Here is a 12,035-nt window from a genome sequence, read left to right as displayed (position 1 = left end):
ACACACAAAACAACAAAAAACCCTCCAGCGATTCATACATACTCTGTAGAACAATTGCTTTGTTTTTGTGCCAGTTTTGGGGTTTGCACTTGGGAGCTGGGCACTGTACCTGAGTTTTTTTCAATCAGGGCTAGCACCCTACCATTTGAGTCACAGCTCCACTTCTGGCTTTTTGATTATTAGAGATACAGTCTCATGGCATTTCCTTTCTGGGCTAGCTTTGAACCTGAAAAGCTAGGATTACATGCATGTGCCACTTGCACCGGACTAACAACCACTACACTTTTATGTCTCAGAGACAACTGAGGAACTTAAGAGGATGACAGAAGAAAGTAAAGACACTTGCAATAAAGGATGGTTCTGAGAAATCATCTTTGCGGGAGTGACCAAAGCCATGCAGATAGTATGACACACAAGGTGGTGCCAAAGGACAACACAGAATTGAATGGTAGCTTCGGCTCCACCTCTCCCACTGTGTTACCTTCAACTACTTTCCTCGTTTGTAAAATGGGGCTTCTGGAACGGATGGAACGTAGTAATGCAGTGCGAGAATCCCACTACTGGCTTCCTAAGCAATCAAACAATGTAAGTTGGAGCCTGAGGCAGGAGAAAAGTTTGAGCTGTGGAGTTCAGCCTGGTATGGGCAACAGGTTTATGTAAACAGGTTTATTTAAAGCAGGGTGCCCATGGCTCACGCCAGTAATCTTAGCTACACTAGGAGTCTGAGATCTGAAGTTCGCGGTTCAAAGCCAGCTTGGACCATGAAGTCCGTGATCTCCAATTAACTACCAGATAGCAGGAAAGGCTCAAGTGGTAGACTACTAGTCTTGAACGAAAAAGCTCAGGGACGGGTGCCCAAGTCCTGAGTTCATGCCCCAGGACCTGACCCCCAATTCCAGGGGTGGGGGGAAAGAGTTTATTTGAAGAGGAGGATGAGAAAAACGTGAGCCTCAGGATTTGGGGCGCGCTGGTGGTTAATTACGACCTGGGATGGGAAGCAAGGCGTCCTTCGGCCCTCTCTCCCTGTTCGATGAAAGCGGATGCTGCTCCGGGCGCTGCGGGCCGGACAGGCTTCGGTGCGGCCCCCACGCACCGGCCCGGACTCGTAGGGAGCGGTGCAGCGCGGACCCGCCGCCGTGGAGCAGGCGCGGGGCTGGGCGGGCAGCGGGCGGGCTCCCTTCGGCCCCTTTACCAGGCACCTGACCTCGCCAGGCCTTTGCTCCGCTGACGCCACTTCCCTCTCAGGGTAGCGCAGCCCAGGCGCCTCCCTCCTCCCTACTCCGCCTCACCTGGCCCACGTTCGGGCCCAGCCGCCTCTTGTTCCACCCCCTACTTTGGGCTCCTTCCGCAAAGTTTGGTTTGAACTTTTAAACCCACCAATCAGCGCGCTCTCTGAGCGCGGAGGGCCCGGGGGCGTGGCCGGGGCGGCCGGGGCGGGGTCGGAAGCCCGCCCGCCGGGACGCGTGGCCCGGGGAGGGGTATATATGATCCCCCCGGGTGCGCCGCCTGCATTCTGCTTCTCCCGTGGACTCCTTGGTAGTCTCTTAGCGGGAGATCCTTGTCGCCGACCTCTTCCCCTCCCCGGATTTTGCCCGCGTCACTGATATCCACAGGTCCCCAACATGGTGAGTAGGAGCCTCACGGGACAGTGGGTCCGGGATGAATGGGATGCGGGCCGGGGAGGGGGTGACACGTGGGACCGGACCCGCGACAGCTCATCCGACGGCTCCGGTTGCGTCTGCTTCAACTGGCCAGGCTGGGAAAGCCCAGGTCAGCGGACCCGCCGGGACAACTTGCCCTCGGTGGAAGTGGAAAGTCCACTTTGTGGGTTTTGTGTCCCGCTTGTGTTCTGACGGCCCTTGGGCTTGAACTCAGAGCCTGGGTATCGCCCCTGAGCTTTTTGGCTCAAGGCTTAGCGTTCTACCCCGTGACCTATAGCCCCACTTCCGGCTTTTTGGTGGATTGACTCCGAACTTTCCTGCCGGGGCTGACTTTGAACCGTGATCCTCGGATCTCAGCCTCTTGAGGGAGCCCCCAGCACCCCTGGTTTTAGAGAGAGAGAGAGAAAAAAGCTCTCTTGATCCAAGAGAGAGAAAGCAGCCTCTCCTGGCCGGCTGGCATTACTGCTCTTCATATTTGCTCCCCAAAACTTGAAGGCACTCAAAACTCCCCGCATTTCCCCCAAGTGATCTCCCCTTTCCTCCGCCCTGGAGGGCCGAGGGCGCCAGCACTTCCGGGCGCCTCCACGCCCTGTGACACGCTGCTGAGTCACCTGGAGGCCAGCTCCTCATTTGGAGGGAATAATTAACTGTCACGTCGCCTCCTCCTGCATTACTAGTGTTCTATTTAGTGGAATGTTTATGACTGAAACTTTCTGCGTAAGCCAGGTTGGAGAAGCAATTCCCTAAAAAGGATTTTCTTATATAAAGCCTCATACCAAATTAAGGTTCGGTTTTCAAGAAACAAGTGGCAGCTGGGTGCGTGGTAATTTAGCAGGGCCTTGGGTTTATCCTCACATCACAACAGTAAAGCCATGGAGGGGCTGGGAAGGTGGCTCCGTGGTAGAGCGCTTTCCTTGCATGCATGAGGCCCTGGGTTCGATTCCTCAGCACCACATAAGCAAAAAAGAAAAAAGCTGGAAGTGACGCTGTGGCTCAAGTGGTAGAGCGCTAGCCTTGAGCAGAAGAAGTGAGGGACAGCGCCCAGGCCCAGAGTTCAGGCCCCACGACTGGACCCCCCCCCCCCAAAAAAAAGGAAAGCCATGGAATTATTTACAGCTTGAGCACTTTTTGTATAGCTACCCAGGGGTATTGGAAACCACTAAGCTGGCCTGTACTGGCAGTGTAACTAAAAGAAACTGTTTTTAAACCAGCAGCAAAATAGTATCCATCCCCCCCCACCACCAGGGGCACTAGGGTTTGAACTCTCCCAGTGTTCTATGATTTGAACCATGCCTCCAGCCCCAAACAGCATCATTTTAAAGAAAGGGATTTAGTGCCAGGTGCTGGTGGTTTGTAAATCCTAGCTACTGAGGAGTCTGAGATCCTGAGTGTGGCAGTTTGAAGACAGCTGAGGCAGAACGCGGGTGAGACTAATCATCTCCAATGAATCATCAGAAAGCCAGAAGTGGAGCTGTGTTTCAAGTAGTGAAGTGCTAACTTTAAGCAAAAGAAACTCAGGAACAGCATCTAGGCTGAGTTCAAGCCCCCACCCCCCAAAAAACTGGTGAATAGCTGACGATACTCCAAAAATGTGTCTTCTAACTTGCTTGAATACATTTTTACCAAGAAAGAACATGAAAGACACTTTAAAAAGTGATTCCGAAAGCAGCAGAGATGTTTAAAGGGCAAGAGGCAAAGCAACACCTGTTTATACCAGGTTTTTTTTCTTTTTTTAATGAGATAGTGGCTGCTTATCCAGCTAGACTAAGTGATTCACCTATGCCCAGGTGACCCCAGCAGAATGGAGGGCCAGCAGTAATTAGGCCACTGAGATTGACTACTGTCTTCAAGAAAGTAGCTTGGACTGTGCCCAAGCCCTGAGTTCAAGCCCCAGTAATGATGCAAAAATTAAAAAGTGAATCTTTGCAGACATTAAATTCCTGGGGCCTGTGTAGGGAACCGATCATGAACCAATAATTGCTTCTCCACCTTTGGGGGCTGTGAAGTTTCCAAAGTCCTGGTAAAGGTAAGCATGATGCAATAGTTAAACAGGACTCTAGAACAAACACCTCCTGTTCTCTCCCACAGCCCTGGAGCCTGCACAAGTACGCATAGGTGATGCTGAGTTTGCTGATGGGTTGGCTAGGCTCAATCATTTTATGGGGCATGCAAGTGGGAAGAAGGCGATCAAAAGCCAAAGGTTGTGAGCAATGGGGTTTTTATTACCTTAGGTTGTGAAACTAGGTAGGCAGCTTGACAATAGTTTCTTCTTCCTTTTTTTTTTTTTTATATCAGTCCTGGAGCTTGAATTCGGAGCCTGGGTGCTCCTTGAGATCTCAAGGCTAGAGCTTTACCATTTGAGCTGCAGCTCCATTTCCTACTTTTTGGTGATGGTTAACTGGAGTCCTGTGGACTTTCCTGCCTGCACTGCCTTCGAACCACAGTCCTCAGAGCTCAGCCTCCCAAGTAGTTCACATTACAAGCACAAGAACTAATTTCTTCAAACAATTGCAGTAAAGTCTTGGGGTCCTTTTTAGGCTTTATTAGCATGCCCTTCCCCTGCCATCATGGGTTGGTGGTGAAGGAAAAAATGTTTTTCCTGAAGATTAGATTCCTCTACAAAGTGAAAAGGCTGTCTCCGACCACTCTTTTTAAAATACAGCTTATCTAACATTTTCTTCCTGAGTCATAGGGCTGCAGTCTGTCGGTTTCAGCTGGTTTTAAAGAGAAGAAGCAGCTCTTGTCTTGTAAAAAATAGGATTAAGGAAGGATTAGCATGAGCTCAGCAGTTACTCAATCCCACCGACAATGAATCAGCCTTGGAAAGGGGAATTTTTACAGCAGTTTAACAAATGAGCAGGCAAATTTCCAAGGAGATGGAGCTGTAACAGTACATCTTATGGATCTATTGTGGCAACAAAGTAAGGGAGTAGGTTTCCTAGTAGGTCATTAACCTGTCTTTAGTCTGCCAAAGCGTTGTTCTTTTTTTTTTTTTTTTTGTCTGAATTAGGACTTCTACAAAGATTTTTGCTTGTGAAATATTCCTTGGCCAAAGAGTGGCTTCTGAAAGGTAGTTATAGTTCTTTGAAAGTGAGTCATTTAGGTGTGAGACATTCCCAGATCCCTCATCTAATGTGTCATAATAATGGCTTTTGTTTTTCTCCTTTCCACAGCGTGAGTGTATCTCCATCCACGTTGGCCAGGCTGGTGTCCAAATTGGCAATGCCTGCTGGGAGCTCTACTGCCTGGAACACGGCATCCAGCCTGATGGCCAGATGCCAAGTGACAAGACCATTGGGGGAGGAGATGACTCCTTCAACACCTTCTTCAGTGAGACAGGCGCTGGCAAGCACGTGCCCAGGGCAGTGTTTGTAGACCTGGAACCCACAGTCATTGGTGAGCTGACCTCAGTAACTAACCCAGGGGATTTCCCAAGGTTCTGAGACGAGAGATCTGTCCAGGGGCTCCACTGATGATGGCCCAGGCTTGTGCAGGTTGTTAGTGACAGGTGGTTTGCTTTCTTCCTTTGGCAGATGAAGTTCGAACTGGCACCTACCGTCAACTTTTCCACCCTGAGCAGCTCATCACAGGCAAGGAAGATGCTGCCAATAACTATGCCCGTGGTCACTACACCATTGGCAAGGAGATCATTGACCTCGTCTTGGACCGAATTCGGAAGCTGGTATGTTTACAGTACTTTAACTGGGACAAGAGTTCTCTTGCAATTTTGAGACCAAAAGTTATGACTCATTCTCTTTGCAAATGAAATGAAACCTGAGCTGTTCACTGAAGGAGCTCAGTTTCTCAACTATGGAGTCGTGGGTTATGGGGCCAGTGTAAATATTCTTCCCCACCCCACCCCCTTTTTTTCCCTCCTGACCTGTTTCTGCTAGATCTTTTTGTGCTCAAGACTAGCACTCTACCATTTTGAGCTGCAGCTCCATTTCTAGCTTTTTGATAGTTAATTGGGAATTTCATGGGCTTTCCTGCTCGAGTTGGCTAGGAACCTCAATCCTCAGATCTTGGCCTCTGTGTAGCTAGGATTGCAAGCCTGAGTCATTTCTACAAGAATAAGAAATTCAGAGGCTGGGAGGCTAACTCAGTGGTCCAAAGCTGAAAATGGAGTCTGGTGCTTCCTTGTGAGGGAAGCAAATAGCAGTCATTAATACTTGGAAGTTCTGAGGTGAATCACAGAACAGTAGTACTTTAGATGTGTTTTCCTAGAACTCAGGGCAGTGAACTGGCTCGGGCAGAAAAAACCTTGGGCAGCTTTGTCAGGAATGTTGGCAAGTATGCTGTTTGCACCATTTTAATTAAGAGCCTGGCAATTAGATGGTTCTTTGCTCCTTGGGCAGCTTGTAAGTAATTAACCAAAAATTAAGCATGAAGGCCTGGGTAGAGCAGTTTGTCAGGAAAGTCATATACTATGTCCAGCCACAACTGGTCTGTTTAAAAAACAATGGCCTTGCATCACTCACAGTGCATACTTTTCAGATGTTTATCAGTGACTTCCCAGCAAAATTGGGTTAATGGTTCTAAGGCTTACTAGTCAAGTTCAGCTACAGACCTTGACTTGGAAATCGGGGACTTGTTTTTTGGAGAGAAAAACACCTAGTAAAAGCCACATAGGGTCCAGTCTTGGTGTTATTCTATAGAATATTTAACGATTAATTGGTAGGTTGCGGTCTGCCTGATAAGAGGTCAGCAAATTTCTGAGTACCTTTGAGAAGAGAGTTGTGGATAGAATACTTTTTTTTGGTCGGTCATGGGGCTTAACCTCTGGGCTTGGGCGCTGTCCCTGCACTCTTCAGCTCAAGGTGAGCGCTCTACTGCTTGAGCCACAGCACCACTTCCAGTTAAGAGTCTCACGGACTTTCCTGCCCGAGTAGGCTTTGAACCGCGATCCTCAGATCTCAGCCTCCTGAGTAGGATTACAGGTGTGAGCCACCGGCGCCTGGCTTCAGGCTGACTTTGAACCATGATCCTCAGATCTGTCTTCTGAGTAGCTAGAATTATAGGTATGAGTCACTGGCACCCACCTAGATAGAATACTTTTTTTTTGCCGGTCCTGGGGCTTGAACTCGGGGCCTGCCGCGCACTGTTCCTGAGCTGCTCTTTGCTCAAGGCTAGCTCTGTTGAGCCACTGCATCACTTCTAGCTTTTTTTGTTTATGTGATACTACTGAATTGAACCCAGAGCTTCATGCATGCTTCGCAAGCACTCTACCACTAAGCCACATTCCAGCCCCAGAATACTTGGATAGGTTAAAATTGAGTCTTGGGGTGTAGCTCTGTGCAGTAGAACCCTTGCCTTAGCTTACATTACACAAGACCTTGGCTTTCATCTCTTGGAACCACAAAAAGAAAAGTATGCAGAGGACAAAGGTCAAAATTGGCCTTTCACAGAAAGCAGTTTGCTAGCCATGTTGTCCAAATGAGTGGCAAAAAATTTCAGTGATCTGAGGTCTGGTGGAATTCTGCTAATCACCTTACCTTGTATCTAGTGTCATTTACTGTGCCAAACGCCATCCCAAGTACATGTTTCTCAGCAATCTGAGATTTAATACTATTCTCATTTAATAAGGGAATGAAGAGTCTTGTGTGATGCAGTACTCTGCTGCAATGCCAGTTACTTGAGGAGGTAGTGAGTAGGAGGCTGGAGGAACAGGCAGATAAGTCTAGGAGACTTTTGTCAGACCTGAGGCTTGAACTCAGGGTCTTGGCACTGCCCCTGAATTCTTGCTCAAGGCTAGTGCTCTACAACTTTGAGCCACAGCATCACTTCCAGTTTCTGGTGGTTAATTGAAGATAGTCTGACAGTGGCTGAGAATGTAGCCTAGTGGTAGAGTGCTTGCCTAGCATACATGAAGTCCTGGGTTCGATTCCTCAGTACCACATAAACAGAAAAGGCCAGAAGTGGTGCTGTGGCTCAAGTGGTAGAGTGCTAGCCTTTGAACAAAAGAACTCAGGGGGACGGCATCCAGGCCCCAACCAAGTTCAAGCCCCACCAACAACAACTAAAAAAACTGACTCCAGACTGGCCAAAGATCCAATTGGGAAAAATAAAGCAGGGGGGGAAAAATGGGGTATAGTTTATGTGGTAGAGCAACTACCTAGCAAATGCAAGACTCTCCTCAGTTCAAACCAGAATACTATGGAAAAATAAAAGTAAGCGAAATGAGATAGAGAATTTGGTCACGGTCACAGTGGGTGACAAGAAGAGCTGGACTCACAGCTCTGCTAGTGTCTCTAGTACCAGAACTTTGGAACTTGGCTGTTCTGTATTTCATCCAGCTCAGTGATTTGCTGCCAGCTTCTCATGAAATGTGTATTGTACTGGGCAGGTCATCTGAGGCCTGACCCATGGTAACTCCAACTGATAAGAATTTGCCCTTGGGCTGGGAAGGTGGCTCAGTGGTAGAACACTTGCCTTGCATGCCTGAGGCCCTGGGTTCGATTCCTCAGCACCGCATAAGCAAAAAGATAAAAGCCGGAAGTGGCGCTGTGGCTCAAGTGGTAGAGCGCTAGCCTTGAGCTGAAGAGCTGAGGGACAGCGCCCAGGCCCAGAGTTCAAGCCCCATGACGGGCCAAAAAAAAAATTTGCTCTTACCAGGCACTACTGGCTCATTTCACTACTAGCTACTCAGGAAGCTGAGATATGAAGAGTCCAGGCAGGAAAGTCCCAGTGAGACTTTACCTCCAACTAATTACAAAAAGCTGGAAGTGGAACTGTGAATTAAATGGTAGAGCACTAGCCTTGAGCAAAAGAAACTCAGATATTACCCAAACCCTGAGTTCAAGCCCCAGGACAGTCACCAAAAAACAAAGCCTTGTTCTGTGACACAAGACTGCCCTCCTAGCTACCAAAACTAATGCTTTGTATCCATTGCAGACTTTGATTCCTTTATCTGAGGAGATAAAACGGTGGGTGGGTTTTTTTTTCTTTTTTTAATGGCCTTTCTGGAGATGTTTTCCCCTGGAGCTGATTGTGAAAAGTTTCTCTGACTCACTTAGCACTCTGAAGCTCTTAGCAAATGCTGTTCACAAGAGTTAAAAGCGTTCATTGTAGTCAGAAGTTCACAGAAGTCCATTGCCGCTTTCATCAGATGTCTTTTAGTGCTAAAATTAGCTTTCTTCTTTTGCAGGCTGACCAGTGCACAGGTCTTCAGGGCTTCCTGGTCTTCCACAGCTTTGGTGGGGGCACTGGCTCTGGCTTCACCTCCCTGCTGATGGAGCGTCTCTCTGTGGACTATGGCAAGAAGTCCAAGCTGGAGTTCTCCATTTACCCCGCCCCCCAGGTGTCCACAGCTGTAGTTGAGCCCTACAACTCTATCCTCACCACCCACACCACCCTGGAGCACTCTGATTGTGCCTTCATGGTGGACAATGAGGCCATCTATGACATCTGTCGTAGAAACCTCGATATTGAGCGCCCAACTTACACTAACCTGAACCGGTTTATTGGGCAGATTGTGTCTTCCATCACAGCTTCCCTGAGGTTTGATGGGGCCCTGAATGTTGACCTGACAGAATTCCAGACCAATCTGGTGCCCTATCCCCGCATCCACTTCCCCCTGGCCACATATGCCCCTGTCATCTCTGCTGAGAAAGCCTACCATGAACAGCTTACTGTAGCAGAGATCACCAATGCTTGCTTTGAGCCAGCCAACCAGATGGTGAAATGTGACCCTCGCCATGGTAAATACATGGCCTGCTGCCTGTTGTACCGTGGTGATGTGGTTCCCAAAGATGTTAATGCTGCCATTGCTACCATCAAGACCAAGTGTAGCATCCAGTTTGTGGATTGGTGTCCCACTGGTTTCAAGGTTGGCATCAATTACCAGCCTCCCACTGTGGTTCCTGGTGGAGACCTGGCCAAGGTGCAGCGCGCTGTGTGCATGCTGAGCAACACCACAGCCATTGCTGAGGCCTGGGCTCGCCTGGACCACAAGTTTGACCTGATGTATGCCAAGCGTGCCTTTGTCCACTGGTATGTGGGTGAGGGGATGGAGGAAGGAGAGTTTTCTGAGGCCCGTGAGGACATGGCTGCCCTAGAAAAGGATTATGAGGAGGTTGGAGCAGATAGCGCTGATGGGGAAGATGAGGGTGAAGAGTACTAGTACTAGCTGCTGCTTAACACTCCAAGTCTTATCATTGTTTTATTTCTGTCATTGTTTTTGTCATTGTTTTAATTCTGTGTGTGACTCTTTTAATTCTGACCTGTCAATAAAATGTTTCCATATAAAATATCAAACTGGTTTTTGTTAGGTTTTTAAAAAGAAAGCCGAGTAAGAACAGCACCACGCACGGGGTATTCAGGTAAGGGGTAGATTTATTCAGTAGGCTGGGAAAGAAAAGAGCTAGAAAAGAGAGCATCTGGGAAAGGGCAAGCTAGGAAAGAGAAAAGGAAAAAGCTGAGAGCTAGAAGAGAGCAGAGGGCGTCTGGACCTGGGCTAGGCCTTATCTAGAGAAAGGTGTGGCCACATCAAATTCAGATGTGACCTCTTCCAGGTGTCCCAGTTGCCTAGGTAATGCGGGTACTGGGTGGAGACTTTGCTGTGAGGAGGGTGGAGTCTGCTCCCATCCTGGAGCGGATCTTACCGTTTTGTGAATCACAGTAAATACTTGACCTTCAGACTAGTGAGCCACCTGATTTGTTTCAAATTTGTGTATGTGTGCCCATCCTAGGGCATAAACTTGGCCTGGGCACTGCCTTTTTCATTCAATGCTGCTGCTCTAGCACTTTAGCCACACCTTCATTGCTGGCTAGTTGAAGATAAATCTTTCTTCCTGGCCTTGCTAGGGACTGTGATCCTAGAAGAGATCTATGATTTCATGTCCGATCCTTTAGCACTGATTGGCCTGCTATTTATCCACCCAGCTGGGTTCATCCTGGAATGAGACGCATAGACTGTCCAGTCTGCTAGGGGTACTTCTAGAGACTGGGTAGCTCAGGAGATATATTTGCCACAGTTTACATATTGGCAGAGACTGGCCATGATTTCAGTTTGAGACTGCAGATAAATCAGCCCAGCATGACGACACTTCACTGCCCCTGGGGTTCATTCTCTAAGCATATTCCAAGCAGGGTGTCCACAAGTGACCCCTTTATCCTTTACAATAATGGGGGAGCCTGAAGCCCCTGGCCATGAGCAGCCCTCTCCAATTACTTCTGTAAGCCTTACAGGTGAATTAGTTTAGACACAAGCCAAGATGTGCAAAGAAAGCTTTTTGCAGCATACTCCAGTGTGAGGTGAAAGAAGGTGAGAGAAAAGTTTAACTGAGAAAAAATATTCCAGTAGAACAGGAGCCTGGGGAGTTGAAAGAGCAAAGTGGCCAGTGGCTGGGGAGGGATTTGTCCTTGTCATGAAGATTTTCCTGGCTGTGTGGGCGTGAGAGTGAATAGAAGTTAGCCTGCAGCAAGAACAAATATACCCCAAGGTCTAGGTCATTGCTTTGTGGCTGACAATCATCTGATCTGCCCTTGAGCACAAATGGAAAATCTGGACTCAGAACTGCAGCTGATGGGGGGGTGGGAAATGGACACAGCCTAAGTAAGAGCAAAAGCTGCTGAGGCTGGCTTGGGCCCCAGATTCTGGCTGTTTTGGACAGAAGGGTCCAATTGCCCTCACCTGACCTACCCAGAAGAGTCAGCTGCTACTACTGCATGTAGACTGCTGGCCACTGAGGGGCAAGTAGGCCTGGAAAGAGCTGCTTTGAGCTGGGATGGGGAGGAACGGAAAAACTACATACAAGGAGCCAAGTGCCTGTCAACCTGTGCTCTCCAGGAAGCAGGTAGCAAAGGCCTGCACACCAGCTAGAATCTGTCAGACCAGAGATGACCAAGTGGGTCAGAAAACTAAAACTGGCCAGGTGCTAGTGGCTCACGCCTGTAATCCTAGCTACTCAGGAGCTGAGTTCTGAGGTTCACAATTCAAAGGCCAGGCTGGGCAGTAAAGTCCATGAGACTCTTCAATTCACCACCAGAAAACTGGAAGTGGTACTTTGGCTCAAGTGGTAGAGCACTTGCCTTGAGCTGAAGAGCTCAGGGACAGCATCCAGGCCCAAGTTCAAGCCCCATGACCAACAAACTTTTAGAAGTTTGGCTTAGAGCTAGGACTGCAAAAAGAGTGTGTGTGGGGGGGGGGACGGGGGACAAGGGGTGGGGAGAGATTTGATTGTAGCCAGTTTTTGAGTTTGTTTTTTGTTTTTGGTTGGTTGTGGGGCCTGAACTCTGGGCCTGGGCGCTGTTCCTCAGCTATTCAGTTCAAGGCTAGTGCTCTACCACTTGAGCCACAGCGCCACTTCCGGCTTTTTCTGCTTATGTGGTGCTGAGGAATCGAACCCAGAGCCTCATGCATGTGAGGCAAGCACT

At 48.7% G+C, this 12,035-nt stretch overlaps 1 protein-coding gene across 1 annotated transcript; it reads left to right on the top strand.

Moving 5' to 3' along the window:
- The first annotated feature begins 1,492 nt into the window (after positions 1-1,492).
- Tuba1c (tubulin, alpha 1c) lies at positions 1,493-9,909 on the top strand. Its single transcript, XM_013018797.1, has 4 exons — positions 1,493-1,625; positions 4,835-5,057; positions 5,195-5,343; positions 8,806-9,909. The coding sequence occupies exons 1-4, from the start codon at positions 1,623-1,625 to the stop codon at positions 9,778-9,780; spliced, it is 1,350 nt and encodes a 449-aa protein (XP_012874251.1). The 5' UTR covers positions 1,493-1,622; the 3' UTR covers positions 9,781-9,909.
- Positions 9,910-12,035: the final 2,126 nt, after the last annotated feature.

This window comes from Dipodomys ordii, unplaced genomic scaffold (genome assembly GCF_000151885.1).
Source record: "Dipodomys ordii isolate 6190 unplaced genomic scaffold, Dord_2.0 Scaffold42, whole genome shotgun sequence".
Taxonomy (NCBI): domain Eukaryota; kingdom Metazoa; phylum Chordata; class Mammalia; order Rodentia; family Heteromyidae; genus Dipodomys; species Dipodomys ordii.
Note: the sequence above shows the minus strand (reverse complement) of the source record. Positions and strands in the feature narration are given on the sequence as shown.